General features: G+C 46.7%; 1 protein-coding gene across 6 annotated transcripts in view; it reads left to right on the forward strand.

Annotated features, from left to right (window-relative positions):
* LOC119178190 (ATP-binding cassette sub-family C member 4) overlaps positions 1 to 24,149 on the forward strand; it is a 2,441,444-nt gene that overhangs the window by 2,355,740 nt on the left and 61,555 nt on the right. For all 6 annotated transcript variants that reach the window (XM_075869787.1, XM_075871012.1, XM_075871549.1 and 3 more), the window contains one exon: positions 23,150 to 23,322. In XM_075869787.1, coding sequence (XP_075725902.1) covers positions 23,150 to 23,322 — 173 coding nt within the window. The remainder of the gene's footprint in view (positions 1 to 23,149; positions 23,323 to 24,149) is intronic.

Here is a 24,149-nt window from a genome sequence, read left to right on the forward strand (position 1 = left end):
CCAACCGAGCGTCCTCACTGCTACCACCATGTTCCCCGCTACACAGGTGCACAAACCTAAATTACACAAGTGGTAACAATATATATATATATATATATATATATATATATATATATATATATATATATATATATATATATATATATAGTGGTAGTAATAATCCAATGGGCCAGTTAGTCTTCTTGAAGGTATGCGATATGGCACAACGGGAGCGTTGTCAACAAGGATAAATATATTTATTTCCTAACAGTTTCGGGAGGGGTCCTCCCTTCTTCAGGGGATGAGTTATACTAACATGAACTTCCAAACTTCGTTCCTGCCGCGTCCCTCTCGCCTTCGAAGATGTTCGCGAGAGTGAGAGAGAAAAAAAAGAAAACAAGAAAAGAGAGAAGAAAAAAAAGACGAAAAGAATAAAAGGAGAAAACAGAGAAAAAAAAAGAAAGTAAAAAAGAGGAAGAACCACTGTCAACGCTGAGAACAAAACCAAATGTTCGTGTACGTCCACATCCGGTTCTAATCCCGTGCTGGTCAATTCTCGGCGTGTGTCGGGCCACCCAATATTGTCGCAGTGGTGGCGGGAGGGGTCCGTGACGGCGTGCGTAAGGAAAGGGTTTAACCTTAATGGGTTGGTCGGCTCTCTTTCATCTTCGTCCGTTTCCCTTCAATGGTCATCAAGTGGTAGGCGAACAGAACCACTTTGTATGTGCATGTGAAAAAAAAAAGAAAAAAGGAAAAAGAGAAGAGAAAAAAAACAAGAAAGGACAGTATACACGTACGAGTCAGTCCGAAAAAACAAGCATGGTCTCCAGCTATCAATCTTTGTCACCAGTTTCCTCCTGGCTTACTTCTCGGAGGCAGGAGCTCCCATGGTGCCATATCACATACCATATATATATATATATATATATATATATATATATATATATGATCCAACAAAATATAATGCCAAGGAATGTATAGGGGAAGTTATTAGAACAAATGTAATGTAAATAAAAAGAAACAAAAGTGGGTGAAAAATAACCAGCCGTGAGCAGGAATCGAGCCTACGACCTTCGAATAGCACATACGATGCTTTAACCACTGATCTCTCGCAGCGGCCTTCCCTCAACTCACTTTTTTTGTGTTTCTCTGTGAATTTTATACGTGGGAGTGTCAGTCAGCGCCATCAGTAGCCAAGCGGCTAGTGTGGAACACCAATTTATAAACCTGTGTGACGTCACGTAGCACGTGGACTTATTACGAGCGGCCCGTTGACCTATAATCTCTCGTATACAACCTAATGACACGAAGTCTACCAGTACGAGACCCTCATTAATGAATAAGGGAAAGAGGTGTATACCTAAAGGCTCGTTTTGCGTGTTTTGACACAATATTAATGAGATATAACAGACAATAATGCCAAGGAATGTATAGGGGAAGTTATTAGAACAAATGTAATGTAAATAAGAAGAAAGAAATGTGGGTGAAAAAATAATCAGCCGTGAGCAGGAATCGAACCTGACTGACACTCCCACGCTAAAAATTCACACAGAAACACAAAAAAGTGGGTTGAGGGAAGGCCGCTGTGATAGCTCAGTCGTTAGAGCATCTTAAGCGTTGTTCGAAGGTCGTAGGTTCGATTCCTGCTCACGGCTGGTTGTTTGTTCACCCACGTTTTGTTCTTTTTTACATTACATTTCGTCTAATAACTTCCCCTACACATTCCTTGGTATTATTGTCTGTTAGATCTCAATAATATTGTCAAAACACGGAAAACGAGTTCTTAGGTATACACCTCTTTCTCATATATATATATATATATATATATATATATATATATTTCTTATTTCTGATTTCTTCTTATTTACTTTCCATTGTTTCTAATAACTTCACCTGTACAATTCTTGGCATTACTGTCTGTTAAATCTCATTATTATTGTGTTAAAACACGGAAAAACGAGCCCTTAGGTATACACTTCTTTCCCTTATTTTAAATATATATATATATATATATATATATATATATATATATATATATATTGCCACGTCCCATTTCCCAAGTTTTGTTATCGTCCCAAAACACTACACAACTCTCAGCGCAAGCGCAAACCGCGCCTACAGTTGTCGAGAAGCTTCCGGACCGTAGTAGACCATTTCGATAAAATCACGCCTACTCTGCGAACTTTACAGATTATTCTGGAACCTACGCCACCACCAGCGATAACGCTAGAACATTCGACGGCAAGAGTATATGTGCCGACGCGCTTTGCCGCTTGTCAGTAGTTGATCGACGGCCGACGCTCCGTTCCCCGCTTACCTGGCGCCGGGAATCCCACAACCAGACACGCTGCCAGTCGTCGACCCCATCTTATCGAGCACCAAGCGAACCCCTGGACAACCCCCTGGCTCTGTCTAGGCCTTCATCGTGAGCCAACGCCCGGGCACCGCCGCGCAAGCCGTAGCCAGGGCCAGGACGAAAGTGTGATGGCTTTCGCAGCGCCCCCGCCGAAAGCTCATTGCTTTAACTTCAGCGCTCCGGAGGGGAGCACCGTCGACGACATCATAGGTGCCCTCGAAGCAGTAACCAGCCCAGCCGGTATCAAGTCCCTCCAGCACATGGGAGGTGTAAAGTTTGGCACCGCAGCCGCAAACGTTCATGCAGCCACCAAGCTGAAGAGCCGGGGCGCCATTCTCTTGAACGGCGAATCAGTTCCACTTCAGCGTAGGTCCTGAAATAGTACACGTCACAGTCTTCCGGGTACCGCTGTGGGTAAGTGACGCAGCCCTAGTGACTGCTCTCTCCGCCTATGGCAACGTACAACATATCCACGAGCCAGTGTTCAAGGGGCACCCTGGGGTTGGCACAGGCGTCTGTGTGGCGCTAGTTGAAATGAAAAGCCAAATACCGAACTTTCTGACAGTCCAAGGCTACAATGTCATGTGTGACTACCGGGGTGTCAAGAAAGTGTGCTCTAAGTGCAGGAAAGCTGAGCACATCGCCAAAGATTGTGCCACGCCCCGTTGCACGCGCTGCAACGTGCTTGGACATGCCACAGAGGGATGCGCAGAACCGTGCCGCAAGTGCTCGGGCAGCCATGCAGCAGCTGACTGCGTACGTCCGAAGACTTCGCAGCGGCTACAGCAGCAGCAACCGAAGAACAAGCGTGCACTGACCTCACGCCCGCATTGCAAGATGATTATCCGGCCCTCGAGCCTGCGAGCGACACAGACACAAGCGACACTGACGCCCATGCTGAACCACTAGACGCAGGAGACCTGCCTCCCCTGTCTGAGAAAGCCTCGTCAACCCTTCACACCCTGTCCGAGACCTGCGACTTCTCGCCGGATGCCTATGAAGAACACAGCCCATCCGAAGCCGAAGCCCGAGTGCCCATACTAAGCAGAGACCACGAGAGCTACAGCTCTGACACAGTTGGCACCACCAGTAGCTCTGAGGCGCCAAGAGCTTCGATAGGACGCGGCACCCGAACGACGGGACGTGCAGACGCTCTATCATCGGCCCAGACAAGACCACAACAGTGATTATGCCACCGACAACGACGAGCGCCCGCGCCAGGAAGTACTCGGCTCAGACCCGCAAATTGAGCCTGTCAAACCCCATTTACCAGATTAAAGGTGCGGGTGCGAGTGTCGGTGCCAGCGCCATGGAAATAGACCGTTCAGCCACCAAACGAGCCCACCTACCGACAACGGACTCTGAGGGCTCTATGGACAGTAGTAAGCCCCAAAAATTCGCTAATGCTCTGACGACGTCAGAGCACTTTTCTCTTTAGTCATGTTCATTCGCTGAGCGCTCGCCACACCCCCTGCAAGGGGTTTCTTTGAAGTTTGCGTGCACTCTCCTTTTTTAAAAATGGTTACGGTTCATTTTCTTTCCTTAAACGTCAGGGGTTTCAGATGCCAAGATAAGCACAGAGAAGTCATGCACTTCGCAAGGTCACGTCATGTCGACATCCTTTTCTTACAGGAATGTAATTTAAGACCCCCTTTTGATGTGCAATCCTTTTGTTCGCATTTTGGAGTCGAAGCCTTTTTTTCGCTGACTGATTCAAAGATGTGCGGAGTCGGAGTTGTTTTCTTGACACCAGCGTTACGTCGAAGAGCCCACTGTGTTTATGGTTTTGACGGCCGCACACTAGCAGTAGACTTTGACCTCCACGGCAGACGAGTAAGGGCGCTCGTAATATATGCCCCAGCTCAACGGGGGGGGGGGGGGCATGGTCGATTTTTTCAATTCACTCGACTCATTCGTTTGGCAGCTACCCTACTTTCTCAGTAGGAGATTTTAACTGTGTTGAGGACACCGACAGCGATGCGCGTGGACGCAGACAAAGCAGACAATATAGCGGAGTTAGCGCATTGCGACAACTCAACCGCAATTTCAAGCTCAGGGATGCGGGGGTCGACACTCACGGAAATGACTTCGTTGCAACATGGCAACGGGGTCCCAACATGACCCGGCTAGACCGCTTTTATTTTTCAGAAGTGCTAGCCACACATGTCCTCAGTTGCGAGGTCCTACATTTCCCACCGGACGTTCCATGCATTACAGACCACTTTCCAGCGTCTGTAAAACCTGTCTTTCAACAATTCACCATTTTTAAAAACTATTGGAAAATGGACACCACACTCGTGCACGACCCGGAAAGCGTAGTATTACTGCGCGATGCACTAGAGCAAGCATGCAAAAGGCCGCCTGAACCCCGTAACTGTGACGCATTGAAACACAGTTGGCGCGCCGAGCTTATCAAAGCGGGGCGCGAAAGGAAAGTGCGCCTGACGACAGAGATAAACGACACGCTACGAAAAGCATGCATTGTACGAAGAGGCGAGACGCTGACGTTCACAATGCACGACTATCTAGATCAGTTAAAGGCGCGGTACGAACTTTTGCTACGTCTTAGTTCGCGCACGGCTGCGCAGTCTTTTATCAACGGACGACCGGTTTCAGATCCAGCTGTTCTTCGAAGTGTTCGCAACGGCTCCTTGGGTGAACAAATGCATGTCCCTTTCGTTCAGTTGCCGAACGGCGAACAGTCTACGCGATAAGAAGACATAATGAGGGTCTTTGAAACACATTTTTCGAATGTTTTCATGGCGGAGAACGCAAACGACGTGAACTATACCACCATAGTTAAAGAGTTTTGCGAGGAAATTTCCCGCGTTCCGGAGGAGCTCCGCGATGGTCTGTGCAGCCCAGTGACGCTGGATGAATTACGCATCGTTCTTCAGCGAATGAACACAATCGCCGCCGCCGGCCCTGACGGGATACCTTTGAGTTTCTACAAAACCTTTCTTGAAACAATACAAGACCACCTTTTGACAATGCTAAATGGGCTTCTTGCTGACGGAATCAGACCGAATACGTTTCGTGAGAGCAGAATTATACTCTTGCTTAAAAGCGAAGGAGAGCCGTCCGATCCAAGGGCGTGGACGCCCATTTCCCTACTTAACTCGGATAATAAGATATTGACAGCCGTCCTTGCAAACCGCATAACAGACAATCTACCGGAAATAGTAAGCGACATACAAACATGCTGTGTGCCATCTCGTACGATCTATTCCTCGCTTGCACTGACTCGCGATTTATTCACGTACGCTACAAGAACACAAATATCTGACATTTTTGTTTCCTTGGATCAGGAAAAAGCTTTTGATCGCGTAGAGTGAAACTATCTCTTCTCTGTGCTTGAGTGTTGTGGCTTCCCAGCACATTTAACCGACACCCTCCGCTTACTCCGCACAGACTTAGAAACGTCATTAGTAGTGAATGGCTATACATCTGAACCTATTGTAGTAAGTACGGGAATTCGACAAGGCTGTCCCTTTTCTGCACTTCTATTTGTATTATGCATAGATCCATTATTGAAACAAATCCAGAAATGCACTTCGGTACGCGGTTTCTCTCTTCCAGGCTTGGGCGAAGTGAAACCAGCGGCATACGCCGATGACATCTCGTTGTTTATTCGGAACATAGATAGCTACAGAGCCTTTTTGCGAATATTCCACACGTACAGCTACCTGTCGGGAGCACGCCTAAATCCCGGAAAAAGCAAGGCATTGTGCTTTGGGATGCACAGTGAAGAGTTCCCTGGTGGCGTCTAAATTGTCCAAGGCGTTAAAGTCTTACATGTAACTTTCCTTTTGACTGGTGAGGTAGCCCGCACCACATGGAAAGAAATCCAACACAAAGTGGACAGACGCATTGAAGTCGCCAGAACGTTTCAACTACCTTTTACTCAAAGAGCTTACCTAGTTAAATCCAGCATAACAACGCCACTGCTTTGTGTAGCCAGAATTGCCCGACCACCTCGACGGGCTTTGCCCCCGCCGCGGTGGTCTAGTGGTTAAGGTACTCGGCTGCTGACCCGCAGGGCGCGGGTTCGAATCCTGGCTGCGGCGGCTGCATTTCCAATGGATGCGGAAATGTTGTAGGCCCGTGTGCTCCGATTTGGGTGCACGTTAAAGAACCCCAGGTGGTCTAAATTTCCGGAGCCCTCCACTACGGCGTCTCTCATAATCATATAGTGGCTTCGGGACGTTAAACTCCACATATCAATCAATCAATTGACGGGTTTTGCTGAGAGCGGCTACTGCGTGCGGCTCCTTTTTCTGGGATGGCCACGCCGATGCTGTTGCCAGAGCCTTTGTCCGCCTACCAGTAAAATGGGGAGGGCTCAGTGTACCCAACCTTAATGTAATGTGCCGCGTGTTGGCTCTCAAAACACCTGGGCACTCTTAGAGAACTCATCGTATCGAGGCAGGCAACTTGTAGTGTATCTGCCAGGAACCTCAAGAAGACTTTTTGGTTTAGCAAACGACACGGGACCAGCTGCTGAGCAGCCACCAGCATATTACACACATGTTATAAAATCTTTGCAACAGTGGCGAAACGATTTTCCAGTTCAAGAACTTATGGAAATGTCCCCCACCGACATGAGCGAATTAATAGCATTTAAAAGCCTATCTGAAGAACAACGCCGGAAATGCCGGGCGAAAAGACGCTGGACTCTTGCAAACACGTCTCTCCCCTCCGAGGTCCGTGACCTAAACTGGCTCAGGGAATGGGGGGCTTTACCGACGGCCGACCGCCTTGCGGCGTGGGGCGTGGCGCCCTCCGCCTCATGCTCGCAATGCGGTCGCGTCGAAACGCTAAACCTTGTCTTCCATGAATGTATAGTGGCGCGCACCTTTTGGCGTATGGTTACCAGGATGTTATAAACAAGTATGTAGTGGAAGTCTAGCCACAGGGATAACTTTGTCGTACTCCTAATAGCTATCGGAGCCTTCGTCTTAAGGAAACGAAGGGGACTGGCCTGTCTGAGGGGACGCCCCCAGAGAGCCATGTTTCCCCTACTACATCGGCTAAGAAACATAATGCTTATGCATCTTAACGCAGAACTAGTCATACTGGTAGAGGAGGCTTTCCTCCGACGGTGGTCTACGCGATTTATTATCGTAAAAAACAACAGTGTCCATGCCTTTCCTCCCCTATTTAGGAGGTGGGCTAGAGCTTGTACCACTGTGACACTACAGTGTGTATTTTTTTTTTCTTCTTTAGAAACATGTCCTTTCGTGCAATATTGCTCTTGAGCGCGAGAGCAAATTGTCCTCACAGGTGAATGCAAAATATCACGCTACATTGTGAATGACCTCCCCTTGTTTGTTCATATAGCCTTACTGTTTATTTAAGTTTAATCATCTCGATGTCATGAATGTCCTGTCTCTGTTGTACACATTGGCATTGTACATCACTGCATATGCAATAAGTTCTTTTCGCTGTATACAACAGCTTGCATTGTACGTACGCATTGTTCACCATTGTTCTTTTTTTATGTGTGCACATAAGCTGTGTAAGACATATCCGGAAATAAAATTCTCTTAAACGCTATCTGTGCAAGAATGCTACTGTGATCGAACTTTCCGTTTACCGGGCACAGGTTCACCCAAATATACAGATAAATCCCAACATAAAGTCTCCTGTTTGCAGCCACGTCACGACCCCGTGACATCTGGTGGAGGTGCTGGGTAAAGACCGAAGGGCATCCCCTTAAACTCCAAGAGGCCGTTCGGTGTTATAAAAACCGTCTTCTTTCGGTCTCTTTCGTCGACATCGATTTGCCAATAGCCAGTCTTGAGGTCCATTGACGAAAAGTACTTGGCGTTATGGAGCCGATCAAGTGCGTCATCTATTCGTGGGAGAGGATACACGTCCTTTCTTGTGATTTTGTTCAGGCGGCGATAATCGACGCAGAAACGTAGGGTCCCATCTTTTTTCTTCACTAACACCACGGGGGATGCCCATGGACTCTTGGACGGCTGGATAATGTCATCCCGCAGCATTTCATCAACTCAAGTTCATGGCCTCGCGTTCTCGCGTCGAAACACTGAACGTCCTCCGACGGAGTGTTCTGGCATTTTCTTCGGTTATGATGCGATCTTTTGTGATTGGGGTCTTCCGAATTTTTGATGACGACGAAAAGCAATCTTCGTATTGCAGGAGCAGGGCCTTGAGCTGTTCTTGCTTATGGTTCAGAAGTCTGGGATTGACATCGAATACTATGGGAGGGGCTTGGTTCCTCTGAGCAAGTTCCGCAGAATCGGCGAAGGCGAAAGCACTGGTGGCTGCGACAATTTCTTCTATGTATGCGACCGTTTCCATTGTTCACATATTTGTACTCATTGCTAAAATTCGTGAGCATAACCGTTGCTTTGCCTCCCCGCAGCTCTGCAATTCCTCTTGCGACGCAAATATTTCGGGTGGCTAACAGATGCTGACTGCCTTCAACGACGCCTTCCAAGTCAGGTGATTTAGGAGCGCCGACTGAAATAATGACGCTTGAGCGAGGGTGAATGATGACTTGTTCCAGCACATTTAAGGCATGGTTTCCTGATGGCGTGCGCGGCCGTAGTGCTTCTTTTATGGATAACGTTATCGACTTTGTTTTTACGTTGATGACAGCACCATGGAGGCATAAGAAGTCGATGTCAAGGATGACATCTCTCGAGCAACGCTGTAGGATTACGAAGTCTGCAGGATAAATACGGCCGTTAATGGTGACTCTCGCTGTGCAGATTCCTGCTGGTGTTAGGAGATGACCTCCGGCTGTGCGGATTTCAGGGCCTTCCCAAGCTATCCTCACTTTCTTTAACTTCGCGGCCAACTACCAACTAATGACGGAGTAGTCGGCTTCAGTATCGACGAGAGCGTTCATACTGTGGCCGTCGATAAGAACGTCGAGGTCACTAGTTCGCCGTCTCGCATTACAGTGAGGGCGTGGCGTCGGGTCACGGCTGCGTCGGCTTGTTCCGCTGCATCCATGTTGCGTCGTCAGGTCACCTTCGGTAAGTGAGGTTTCGCCATCAGGGCTTTGCCTGGTTGGCGTTGTGTTCGGAAAGCTCCGTCGCAGCGTCGTCGTCGGAGGAGGATCTTCGGTAGTTCGTCACACAGCAACCGCACCTCCATCGGTTGCTGCCCTTAGTTTCCCGAATACGGGCTAAAAGACCGGCCCCGTGCTGGGCCAGAGTACTGCCGGTGGTGCGGTGACGTGCGGCGGCTGGGCGACGGCGAATGCGAAGGGCTTCGTGGTGTCCACTGAGTTTCTGTCAGGTAGTCGGCGATGTCACGTGGTCGTTCTCCTGGCTGTGAATGCGGTGCATTGACGGCGGAGCCACGCAGTCCCATCTGTCGGTACTGGCAACGGCGGTATGTGTGTCCGGCCTCACCGCAGTGGTAGCAGAGCGGGCGGTGGTCAGGGGTGCGCCAGACGTCAGTCTTCCTCGGTGCACTGCGCTGAGCCGCTGGCGAATGGTATGACGTCGGTGGGGCTGGTGGCGGCGGTGGCGTCGGTCGACGGAAGTGCGATGGGGCGGCGTTTTGGCGTAGACGGGGAGGAGCGTTGTAGCGCACTGCAGTGGCGCACTGCATAGCTTCCGGCTCAGGCCGTGGTGCTTGGGGAATTCGAAGCGATTGCCGAATTTCTTCTTCCACAATGTCGGCGATCGAATCCACTTGAGGCTGCGCTGAAGGCAACAGCTTGCACAGCTTTTCCCGCACGATCGCTCGGATCGTTTCACGCAGGCCTTCGGACTTACTGGCTTGAACAGTAGCGCATTCTGGTGTCAGGTGACGATTATAATGTCTGGTGCGCATGTCCAGGGTCTTTTCGATAGTGGTCGCTTCGGCTACCAATTCTTGGACGGTGTTCGGCGGATTTCCCATCAGTCCCGCGAAGAGCTCCTGTTTGACCCTTCGCAAGAGGAAACGAACTTTTTTCTCCTCAGACATGTCTGGAATATTCGGGTCTATTCTTCTGTGAAAATGGCGACATTTTCATTTGGCAGCTGAACCCGGGACTTTAATAAAGCAGTGGCCCTCTCTTTTCGAGCGACGCTCGCGAACGTTTGCAGGAATGCGCTGCAGAAAACATCCCACGTTCGGAGCGTGGACTCCCGATTTTCGAGCCAGGTTCTTGCAGTGTCTTCCAAATAGAAGAACACACGGCGGAGCTTTTCGTCAAGGTCCCAGTGATTGAGGGCGGCTACACGGTCGTATGTTTCTAGCCAGGACTCCGGGTCTTCGAACGATGACCCATGGAAAATTGGTGGTTCCCTAGGTTGATGCATGATCATCGTGAGCTGGGACGCTGCGGTTGTCATTGTCACAGCAGTCGCGGTCATGGCCTTGGTGTTCCGCGCCTTGTCTTGCAGAAGCCCGTACTCCGGTGGTAGCCCTTGCTGTCGGCGGCTTGTTCGGTGCTCTTGGTTGGCGTCGGTGTCTTCTCCACGACGTGGTGATAGCCTTCAGTCTTTTCTCAGCGCCTGCAACTTTTCAACGCGTTATGGATACAGTACTGGCAGGATTGAAGTGGCAGGCTTGTCTTGTGTACTTGGACGTCATCGTCGTGTTTTCCTCGAGTTTCGACGAGCATTTTCGGCGTCTTGAAGCTGTACTTCAAGCCATCAAGACGTCCGGACTCACACTGAAGGCAGAAAAGTGCATATTTGCGTACGAGGAGCTCTTGTTTCTGGGGCACGTTATTAGCAAGTTTGTAGTTCGTCCCGATCCACGGAAAACAGCCGCCATCGCCGACTTCCCGCCGCCCACTGACAAGAAGACGGTGCGACAATTTCTGGGCCTGTGCGCCTATTATAGGCGGTTCGTGAAAAACTTCGCCCGCATCGCTGATCCTCTCACTAACCTTACCAAGGCCGACGTGAAGTTCAAGTGGGAAACGCCGCAGGAACACGCTTTCCAGGAGCTTAAACGTCGCCTCCAGACGCCTCCGTTACTTGCCCATTTCGGCAAATTCGCCGAGACAGAAATACACACTGACGCAAGCAGCGTAGGTCTTGGCGCCGTTTTTGTGCAGAGGGCGGACGGACTTGAAAGGGTTATTAGTTACGCCAGCCGATCGCTATTCAAAGCAGAAGCCAATTATTCCACAACAGAAAAGGAGTGCCTCGCCATCATCTGGGCTACGTCGTAATTTTGCCCCCACCTCTACGGCAGGATCTTCAAAGTTGTGAGTGACCACCACGCCTTGTGTTGGCTAGCCACCTTGAAGGACCCTTCAGATGGCCTCGCACGATGGAGCCTGAGACTTCAAGAATATGACATTACTGTCATTTACAAGTCCGGCAAGAAACACTCCGACGCCGACTGTCTCTCTCGTGCGCCTGTCGGCCAACCACCACCCGACGACCCGGATGACGACTACTTCTTGGGAACGATAACTACCAACGACTTCGCTGAACGACAGCGGGCCGACCCGGAACTTGAGGCCCTAATAGAATACCTCGAAGGCAGTACCGCCGAAGTCCCGAAGGTATTCAAGCGCCGACTCGCGTCGTTCTTCCTGCGAAACGGCCTTCTAAAAAAGAAATACTTTTCACCGCTTCGAGCTAATTACCTCCTTGTGATGCCTTCAGCTTTATAACCAGAACTCCTGCAGGCCCTGCACGACGATCCGTTGGCAGGGCACCTTGGTGTTTCTCGCACGCTCGCGAGGCTACAAGAAAGGTACTACTGGCCACGTCTTACCACCGACGTCACTCGTTATGTGAGGACATGCCGGGACTGTTAGCGACGCAAGGCACCGCCTACAAGGCCAGCGGGACTTCTGCAGCCAATCGAACCACCTTGCCGACCTTTCCAGCAGATTGGTATGGACCTACTGGGGCCGTTCCCGACGTCGGCTTTCGGAAACAAGTGGATCGTGGTAGCTACCGACTACCTCACCTGCTACGCCGAGACAAAAGCCCTTCCCAAAGGCAGTGCATCCGAGGTAGCTAAGTTCTTCGCCGAAAATATCGTCCTACGTCACGGCGCCCCGGAGGTCCTTATCGCCGACAGAAGAACGCATTTACTTCCGACTTAACTCAAACGATCTTGGCATACCGCCAGACAAACCACCGCCGGACGACAGCGTACCACCCACAGACCAACGGCCTCACCGAGCGGCCTAACAAGATTATCGCCGACATGCTGGCAATGTACGTCGATGTCGAACACGAGACGTAGGACGCCATTCTTCCATACGTGACCTTCGCATACAACACGGCGGTGCAGGAGACGACGCAGATATCTCCATACAAATCGGTCTACGGAAGGAGCCCGGCAACGACGCTCGATGCCATGTTACCGAGCATCACCGACGAAGAAAACCTCGATGTGAGTGAGTACCTTCAACGCGCCGAAGAAGCCCGACAACTCGCGCGTCTCCGTATCAAGAATCCAAAGACGACTGACAGACGCCGATACAATCTTCGACGACGTTTCGTGGAATACCAGCCCGGTGAACGTGTTTGGGTATGGACGCCGATACGCCGACGTGGATTCAGTGAAAAGCTTCTGCGACGGTAGTTTGGACCGTACAGGGTGGTTCGACGTCTCGGCCAACTTGATTACGAGGTTGTCTCTGACGGCGTCACGAACTCTCAACGACGCCGATCGTGACCTGAAGTCGGTCGTACAAGTCGCGCGCCTCAAGCCGTTTCATGCGTATTAACAAACTGAAACAGTGTTTTTGTATTATTATTGTATCGTATTTATTCATTGTACTTTCTTGCATTATATTTGTACCTTCATCTTTAGTTAAAGCATCGGGACGATGCTTTTTTCAGAGGGGGTAATGCCACGTTCAATTTCTCAAGTTTTGTTATCGTCCAAAACCCTACACAATTCTCTGCGCAAACCGCGCCTGCAGTTTTCGAGAAGCTTCTGAATCGTTGTAGATCATTTCGATAAGATCATGCCTATTCTGCCAACTGTACAGATTATTCTGGAACCTACGCCACCGCCAGCGATAACGCAAGAACGTTCGATGGCAAGAGTTTAAATGCCGACGCGCTTCGCCGCTTGAGAGTAGTTGATCTACGGCCGACGCTCCGTTCACTGCTATCTGTGCAAGACTGCTACTGTAATCGAACTTTCCGTTTACCGGGCATAGGTTCGCCCAAATAAACAGTTAAATCCCAACATAAGGTCTCCTTTCTTATATATATATATATATATATATATATATATATATATATATATATATATATATATATATATATATATATATATATATATATATATATATATATATGCTAAAATGTATGTATATATAGAGTCACGAGAGGAAACGATAGACAGGAACTCGGAGTGGACGACTGTTTACTAAACCACAGCAGCCATTCACTTCGCCTTCCTCTTCTACCACTAACACAGCATGGCATTACCCTCTCCCCAAGGAAAAAAATAAGAAGAGGAACCATCGCATGAATGCCGCGGCTCCAAAAAACAACGAAAGGTAGTAAAAAAATGGCAACATATCCACGGAGTGAATGATGGGTAGTGGGGTGAAGCATTCGTCCGTCCATTCGTTCTTGCTTACATCCGTTCCTGCGTACGTCTGTGTAACCGTCCATGCGTCCGTCCACCCGTCCGTGCGTGCGTCTGTTCGTGTGTCCGTCCCTGCGTTCGTCCATGCAGCCGCGCCTGCGTCCGTTCATACGTCCATCCATGCATCTGTCTGTGTGTCCATTCGTCCATCTATTCAGCACTCCAAGTACCACCATCAAGCATATTTTCATCATATATTCTCCATATAGAAGCTTCGCCATCCAGCGGACATTTCAAGGACTAAACGGGAGGTGGCACATGCACACTTTTTTATGACTTGCGCTTCGGGTTTACTTCCCACCTTTAACCACCTCGAGTTCATGGTATATACTATAGTTCACTGTATTTATGGCTATGCGGCCCAACGCTCGCTAAACCTTTCTAAAACCAAGGAGGTTACACCCAGCGAGTATAACGTAGCAACGCTTTCTTGTCAGATTGTGCTCAATGTACATGCCAATAACTGCTAATGGGGATCGCAGCGTGCGCGTCACCTAAAGGCCGAATGCTCCTAGTCTCTCATTCCCCCTTAGCAGCCATTAACATGTGCATTGAGCACTATCTTTTATTGTTCAACAACGCACAGATGAAATCTCTCACCGGAACCACCTTGGGGGTCAAAATCGTAAGGACCGCTATTTCGGGTATGTGCCACTGGTGGTTACGTACTACGAGGGACGCATAAGCCACGCCATAAAGGAGCTTCGCCCCTGAAAACGTCCGTGTTCATTGAAAAGAGAAAATAGGAGATGGGAAATAAAGAAGCGAGAAAGAAATGTACAATTGTCTTGAAGGCAAGTGCCACGCCACAAATTTCTTGACTTGCAGTGAACGCGAATAGTAATGCCTCATCCTGGAGACGTGAACCACATACGCGGAACGTGGTCTACGCGAATGGTGCGACGTGTGTGCTGGGACAACTGCGTAGTTAACTTCCCCGAGGCGATGAAGAATTCGGTAGAGTCCGAAGTACCGACATACCAATTTTCACGAGCGTCCACGTTGACGTATAGGAGTCCAAACCAGACTAGGTCACCGGGTTTGTATATTACTGCTCTGTGGTGGATGTTGTACCGTCGAGCATCTTGATTTTGCCGTGATAAAATGCGAAAGCACGCCAGCTGCCGGGCGTCTTCGGCATGCTGAACGAACGCATCTGTGTCCGAATGCATTTGTGAACGAATGCATCTGTGTTCTCTCCCGCTACGCGAGAGGCAAGAAGAAAGCTTATCGAATTCGCCAAGGCCAGAAAAAATATTCTTTAAGCTATCTGTTGACAGATTGCGCATAGATGATGTAACATACGTGTACGACCACGCAACAACCACGGTAGTGCGACTAGGCAGATAGCTAAGGCGTGGTACTCGCACCTGTGAATTCAAGCCGGCACCTCAGCCTCAGAGTTTACCGTCACTCACCCTATCATTTACTAATATTCGCAGCTTTCTGCGAAAACTTGGCCAGGTCTGTTCCTTCCTTGATGACAAGGGTTCTGACGTAATCATCTTCACTGAGGCATGGCTTCATGCAGATATTTTAGACAATGAAATTAGTCTCCTACAAAATACCTATAACATTTACCGTTGCGATTGCGTTAACAGAAGGGGTGGAGGCGTAATTATAGGCATTAAAAAGGCAAGAACCTCTTATCTAATGGCGTCTGCTACAAATATAGAAATTGTTTGGGTTGTTTGCAGAACTCGATTTGAGAAATTATTGATTGGTTGCTGCTATCGCCCTCCAGACACTAATCCATCATTTCTAAGTGACTTACGTAGCACCATAACTCATGCTGTTAAGACGTGTCCAACTGAACTCGTTTATTTATTTGGCGACTTTAATTTTCCTTCAATAACCTGGAAGCTGCTTTCATCGAATTGCCATGTCTCCACTGCGTTTATTGCCTTAACATTAGATTTTAACCTAGCCCAGATCATAAGCCATCCCACTCGTGACTCAAATATACTTGACTTGGTATTAACAACGGCACCAAATACTATATCAAATATAACATACACAGATGTCTTCAGCGACCACCGGTTAATTCAAATGATTTTTAACGTCCCATTTTGTCTCGCTGGAGCTACAACAAAAACAATTCGCGATTATAATATAGGTAAATACATTGTTATAAATGATGAATTATGCACGTTCTTTGAGAGCGTACTTTTGCCATCCTTTCATAATCGATCTGTAGAAGACAACTGGACACTCTTAAAAAACAAGTTAGCTTCATTAGTTAGTGAACATACTCCTGCAATCAAAATAACAAATGATAAGCAAAATCCGTGGCTCAATAAATCACTTAACAGAGTAAGAAATAAAAAAGATTGTACGCGGTGGCTAAAAGCGCGCAAACTGCTGCTTCGTGGCAAAGGTATAGAGACTTCTTGAATAGCTACTGCTCCGCGATACGCGCCGCCCGTGATAAGTATTTTTCTCATGATCTACCGTCACTGCTCACCACTAACGCCAAGATGTTTTGGAAACAAGTGTGCCCAGAACGTCAAGATAACAAAATAACGCTGCAAAATGACGACCACATTACCATTCCAGATCAAGACTGTCCTAACGCTTTCAATACTTTCTTTACATCAGTTTACACCACTGAAGATCATACAAACGTTCCCGATGTAGCCGACCTTGACTATTCCTTTTTGCAGCCCATTAAAATCACTGTCGACGGAATCGTATCTATAATAAATAATCTTAAACTGTCCACGTCAGCAGGCGTTGACGAGATTAACACTAATATACTAAAAAGTACAGCCTCACCCTCGAGTAAAATATTATGTCACATCTTTCAGCAATCACTATCAACAGGACAGCTTCCACATGACTGGAAAATTGTAAAGATCATTCCTTTGTTTAAAAGCTGCAATAAAACTCACCTCAAAATTACAGATCCATTTCTCTGACATGCATCTGCTTTAAGATGCTTGAGCATATAATCTCCTCCCATATTTACAATCACTTAGAGCAAAATGACTTTTTCTTCCCAAACCAACATGGATATAGAAAGGCCCTATCATGCGAAACACAGCTTTTCGTCTTCACGACTCACCTACATAATCACTTAGATCAAAACTTGCAAATTGACTGTCTTTTTCTGATTTTTCCAAAGCTTTCGATCGTGTTGCTCACTGCCGCTTAATCTCTAAACTCTCTTCTTTGTGTATAGATTCATGAACTCTGTCATGAATACGGAACTTTCTTACTAACCGGCAGCAATTCACCATTGTTAATGATTTTTCATCCCCACTTTCATACGTTTGTTCTGGTGTGCCGCAAGGGAGTGTTCTCGGTACACTGCTTTTTATTGTTTACATTATTGACTTACCAAGTAATTTATCCTGTGGCGGCGGCGGCGGTGGCGGCGGCGGCGGCGGCGGCGGCGGTGGTGGCGGTGGCGGTGGTGGTGGTGGTACATTTTTAACTCATCTGCACTCCCACGTGTCATCCGCATGCGGAACAGCCTTCCAGATGAAATCATAGCACAACGCAATCGGGAAAAAATCCGGCACTTTCTACTCACCCATTTCAAGGATTAACTGCCTGTTTTCTTCATATCAAACGTGGCACCTACGCGTTTATTCACTACTATATCTCGCTTTTTTTTCTCTCTTACATTCGTCTTATTTTGTTTGATGGTTTGAACACTAACATGTCATTCAGTTCTGTTGTGTTTTATTCAGTGATGTTTTATTTTGAATAATGGAAAGCCTTTTCACAATTTGTGCTTGTTTTTTAGCTTGTTTTATGTAATTATCTCACGCGTATACTCATCTGATGTTCATTGCCGTTCTATTTCTATTAAAATTATTATTAATATTTTCTCACTGTTCTTCTTGTTAGGACTTGTATAATAATTGAAATTTAGTTCATGTTATTGTTTGTATGAAAATTGTACTAATTCATGTATGTGTTCCTTTTATGCTCCCCTTACACAATGCCCTGTTGGGTCTGTAAGGTATTTCGAATAAATTATATTAGACCGAATTGCATTGTACATATGAAGAAAGAAAAGTGGGTGAAAAGATAACTTGCATGGGCAGGATCTGAACCTGCGACTTTCGAATGACGCGTTCAATGCTCTACCACTGAGCTACCACGGCAGCTATCCCCCCGCCACTTTATTGGGTTTATATGTGAATTTAAACGTGGGAGTGTCAGTCAGCGCCACCAGTAGCCATGGCGGCGAGTGTGGCGCACTTTTTTTGAGCCCGATTGGCGTCACGTAGCACGTGAACTTGTTACGAGTGGGCAACTGACCAATAGTCCCTCGTATACAACCTGAAGGCACCAAGTCTGCCAGTACGAGGCCGTCGTTAATTATTTAAGGAAAGAAGTGTGTACTTAAGGGCTCGTTTTTCTGTGTTTCGCACAATATTAATGAGATTCAACAGTCATTAATGCCAAGGAAAGTAAAAGGGAAGATATTAGACCAAATTGTATTGTAAATATGAAGAAATAAAAGTGGGTGAAAAGATACCTTGCACGGGCAGGATCCGGACCTGCGACCTTCGAATGACGCGTTCAATGCTCTACCACAGAGCTGCCACGTATCCCCCCCGCCACTTTATTGGGTTTATATGGGAATTTAAACGTGGGAGTGTCAGTCAGCGCCACCAGTAGCCATGGCGGCGAGTGTGGTACACTTTTTTGAGCCTGTTTGGCGTCACGTAGCACGTGAACTTGTTACGAGTGGGTAGCTGACCAATATTCCTTCGTATATAACCTAAAGGCACCAAGTCTGCCAGTACGAGGCCGTCGTTAATTATTTAAGGAAAGAAGTGTGTACTTAAGGGCTCGTTTTTCTGTGTTTTGCACAATATTAATGAGATTCAACAGTCATTAATGCCAAGGAAAGTAAAAGGGAAGATATTAGACCAAATTGTATTGTAAATATGAAGAAATAAAAGTGGGTGAAAAGATACCTTGCACGGGCAGGATCCAAACCTGTGACCTTCTAATGACGCGTTCGATGCTCTACCACTGAGGTACCACGGCAGCTATCCCCCCAGCCACTTAATTGGGTTTATATGTGAATTTAAACGTGGCAGTGTCAGTCAGCGCCACCAGTAGCCATGGCGGCGAGTGTGGCACACTCTTTTTGAGCCTGTTTGGCGTCACGTAGCACGTGAACGTGTTACGAGTGGGCAGCTGGCGAATAGTCCCTCGTATACAACCCAAAGGCACCAAGTATGCCAGTACGAGACCCTTGTTAATTATTTAGGAAAGAAATGTGTACTTAAGGGCTCGTTTTTCCTTGTTTTTCACAATGTTAATGAGATTTGCCAGACAATATTGCCAAGGATATATACATACATATATATATATATATATATATATATATATATATATATATATATATATATATATATATATATACAGGGAAGAAGGCTTCGGCCAGGCCCCGATATATATATATATATATATATATATATATATATATATATATATATATATATGTTCCCGTAGTTTGCCACGGAATTTTTCAAATATAAAACATATATTGAGACATATCTGGGCTGGTAGAAATGAAACACAATGCGTTCGTCTTCCTGCCGGCGTGAGTGGGCAGACGGTAGCCGTGCTACAAATTGGACGTGTGCGCGCGTCTGTTTTCATCGTCAGTGTCAGTGAATTTCACACAGGACTGTGCAAACACCTTCTAATCAGTGTATGGGGCCCAAAGACATTGTACAAGCTCTCTTACATCAATGCAGAGGAAAGATTCTACTAATTCTGCCACGGCATGTTTTACTTTCATGTTCACATATTCCTAAGATGGAGGATTCAACCACGTTTTTCCACAAGTTACTTCATCTCTCAACTGTTCTTTCGTATTGTAGCATGAGAAACTAGTGCATGTTATATTGATCGTTTGTTTGTTTTTTCTTTTGTTCTTTTTTTCGCTTTGTACATTTTCATTCTTACTGAAGTTACTTTAACCACTGAATAATATATGTTTCGCCCTTTATATCGTTCATATATTTTTGTACAATACAATGTTTATTTATTTTATTTATTAAATTTTGCTGACCTGAATGATCAGGCCTTAGGCAGGAGTGGAGGCGTTACATTTTCTGTGGAAACGAACTTCAACAATAAAAAGACCTTACAAACAAAACACCACAAACAATCAAATGGCGTGTGAGATGTCGGACTGCAGTACAATAATAATACGATATGTATTGGTGAAAAATGAGTATGCCAACGTATGCAGTGAATTTTTCTAAAGTGCATTGTCTAACGCTTGAAATCATGAAAAAAGAAAAAAAACAAGTGTCTGTTGTGTGAATTTTACGTTAAACATACTCTGTATTATCAGAGGTGTAACACACTACGTATTATCAGAGATATAAAAAAAAAGAATATATTGAGCTAAGTGACTCATAAGCGAAGCTCTTATGACACGTTGCTACAGCACTAGTGATAAAGCGCTATCATTACGTCCCTTGAATTGCGGCAGTGAACGCGGAAACAGAAGGGCACTCGATTATTTTTTTAAGCAAGCGGTTGCAATCTCGGATTGTCCGGGAGAAAAAGAATTCGTGTAAGAGTTAGTTTTGCACAAGATTTCGCTGACCTTTTTTTTTTGGGTGGAAAGATCGAGGGGACGCTGTTGCGAAAAAGATTTCAAGTACGTGCTTTTGCTGATTCCAAGCTTGTCATGATATATCATTACAATATGTATGGTAGCAACCATGAGAGTTCCTCAGGCTGATTTTACAATAGCGATCCTGTAGCACCGTTTTTGTAAGCTATCATCACTGCTAAACAGATTGAAAATTTCAAATTTTCTAAATTCACCAAAACATATACGGAAGCCTAGATGTGTCTACCCACATTTTCGCATGCTCGTCAGTATGAGCATTTTCTGGGACTTTACCGCCACCACCGCTGATATATCTAACTTACGGAAGCTCTGCTCAGAACATTTCAAAAACAAAAATAACACAGCATACGCAAGGTCACCGATCCATATGCTAAGACACGTGCATGATGTAAAAAGAAGCATCAGTCCCATTGTGTCATGCACAAAGAATTTCATGTATTGCTTGCTCAATGAATATGCTGACATTTACGATTGGCAGGCTGGGAGATGCATAGACTAAGAGAGCATGTGTAAATGTTGGTCCGATATTGCGATGAAGATCTCTGTCTTCATTGCACTGGATATGCTTGCAAACGTTTGTTTAGGGCATTGCTACTTTGTGTAAAAATGTAGCTGGAGTGTTAGGGGAAACGTTTCGAAGCCAGCCGAAGAGAATATTTCATATGAGAGCGTCACATGCTGCCCTCCGGTTGCTCTGTCTACGAAGAGACAGAGATAAATATCGTTTATTTGCACACGTCTAGAATGACAGGGGAGAAGGCTTCGGCCAGGCCCCGATCATCCCCCTAGCTATCAGCCGGAGTCCCTTGGGACTCGACGCCGGTCATGGTGAGACCGATGACTTGACGCTGCTCTTCGCTGTTGTGGCTGTGTAATAACGCCTCCCAGGTTTCTACGTTCCTACTTAGATCATTGTAGATCGGGCAGGTCCAGACCATGTGCACTAAACCTGCAGTGCTACTGCAGTGCCCACATCTGGGGTTAAATACTTACCGGTGCCATTTACTGTACGGGTGAGGGTCTGGAAACACCCCGGTTTGCAATTTTCGCCACATACTTTCTTTCTTTTTGTTCAACTGTTTAGTTTTCTCTGAATAAATCGTACGCTGAAATTTAAAATGTGAAGTGATTTCCTGAAACATTCGTAGTTCGTCTCTTGTGGAGAGGGATTGCTCGAGAAGAGGCAGCGAGCTAGTAGTGACCGACGGGAAAGTGAGCTCTCGGGTGATCGCGTGCGCCTTCTCATTACTTTTCACACCTTCATTCATTCATTCATTCATTTGTGGGGTTTAACGTCCCAAAACCACCATATGATTATGAGAGATGCCGTAGTGGAGGTCTCCGGAAATTTGAACCACCTGGGGTTCTTTAACGTGCACTAAAATCTGAGCAGACGGGCCTACAACATTTCCGCCTACATCGAAAATGCAGCCGCCGCAGCCGGGATTCGATACCGTGACCTGCGGGTCAGCAGCCGAGTACCTTAGCCACCAGACCAGCGCGGCGGGGCCCCTTCGGACCTTGATGGGCCGGGGATAATATCAGTGAGATTCGCTCTGCAGGTACTGGTCCTTGTCTTAGAATTTTGGCGGCTGTAGGAGAGATTCTGCCCCTATCACCGTTTTAATGACTCAAATAGCGTTCTTAACAATCACTCGTGTGCCTGTTTTGTGTTATTGCCTAAGCAATTGCAAGTTCTGCCTCTGCGGCGATTGTGTTCTTATGGGTGCAGCACGAGACCAGGTCCACGCTCTCGCGAACTACTACCACTGTGTATGCTCCCTTTTTTGTATTCTGCAGCATCCGTCTAAAGCACGCCAGATTAACCTTCCCGTGTCGTCTGCCGGGCTACATCTCTTGCTTTGCGTCTGCCTTCGTGGAACGCCGGTTGCATGTTTTTCGGCAGTGTAATATTTAATCTGGCCCTAGTTGGTATAGGTATGCTAGCTGTCTATCTGGAACGATCCGTGGGCTCGAATCTGAGGTGCCCCATAATTTTCCTTCCAGTTCTCCTTCTCGAAAGCCTTTGGTGCTGTGACATCGTGGTAGCTTCTATTAGCTTATCTGAAGTGTTGGAGACGGCCGGCCCAAGAAGCTTAATCGTAGAGGTGTTCGGGGGAAGCCCTTGTGCAGTTTTGATGTCTTTCCTAATAATGGCTTCAAGTTCATCTATCTAAGCTTTACCTTCTGTCTGCGAAAGAACTTGCTTTCCTAAACCAGGCTAGTTTTTAGTAGCTGTGACTTGGCCCATCCACAGTGCGGGTCTATAATCAGCGTTGGTCTCGAAAACCAACACTCTGTAGAAAGCTGGCTCTCCCTTTACTTGCAGCACATTTTTGTATGCTAAAGTACTGTGAACTGTTGAAATCCGTCAATCTGTGCCGCGTTTTAAAGAAATCCCAATACAAAAAGTTTGATTCCATCACTCTTTTTTGGCATAAACATGGTAACACACTATGTGTGTTTGAAGTTCAATTATAGTTTTTGGTTGTGCTTTGCATTTATATTAGTATAGCCATATTTATGAGTGCTAAGAGTGCACTGACATAGCCAAGTATATGTTGATAAATTTAAAGCAAAATATTTCCCGGAACCTTCGGAAATTGTTTGTATAATGCTTTACTTTGGAACGTGCGCAGGTGCGCCTGAAGGCCTCCATCGAAGACCTTCCAGGTGGTCTTTCTACTGAAGTCTGTGAAGGCGGCGGCAATTTCAGCGTGGGTCAGCGCCAACTCATTTGCCTCGCCAGGGCTGTGCTACGTCAGAATAAAATACTCGTCATGGATGAAGCTACAGCCAACGTGGACCCTAGGTATGGCCCTAGTAGTTGTGAGATGCTATAAGATGCGAAATACGTAGCAGAAAAGTTTCATTAAAGAACTGTCTGGCTGTAAAAATATTTTTTTTTATTTATGAACGCCACCAAAGAGCACGAAAAACGAAGAAGCTACGTGTTAGTGGTGCGAGGTCTCAAGAACCGGTGCACTTGCTGGCATTTCCTTCTCACGCATCCTGTGCTCTAATTTAACTTTGCTGTCATTTTTTCTCACATATTTTTGTTACACCGTACTGTAGAAGGATACGTTGTGTTTTCTATCCCGCCTCGCAAAAAATATAGGTGTTTTATATATATTTCTCGTCTCTTCCTCTCCACGCTTTGCTAGGCTCTGTTTTTGTAGAAACCATTATCCACTCAACCTCTAGCTCAGACACCTTCACGCTTAAAACAAAGCCACAAGAGGCTACACATGACATGACACGCCGAAAAATACTGTTTGGGCTCATGAGTGGTGCCAGAGAGCCCACTGAAAACCGTGGAATGGCAAACAGGTGGCACTAACAACGTTATCTTGAAAACCAGGCATTCCTGCAGCCATGTGCCATCCGCATGTCACAAGTGCCAGCTCATCGTAAAAATCATGGCATATCAACGGTCTCAATGGAGATTAGTGGGTGAAGCAGTGGATCCGTTCGGTTCTTCCGTAAATCACTCGTGATATTGGCCACTCACGCATCAAAACGGGTGCCGAGGGGTGTACGGTTACACAAAACGCTTTTTGGTCATAACTGGTATATTGAGTTCAGTTGTAAATTTCAATTTGCCTGCATTATTACTGCTACGTGATATCGGATCTAGCC

The sequence above is a fragment of the Rhipicephalus microplus genome, chromosome 1 (assembly GCF_043290135.1).
Source record: "Rhipicephalus microplus isolate Deutch F79 chromosome 1, USDA_Rmic, whole genome shotgun sequence".
NCBI classification, from domain to species: Eukaryota; Metazoa; Arthropoda; class Arachnida; order Ixodida; family Ixodidae; genus Rhipicephalus; species Rhipicephalus microplus.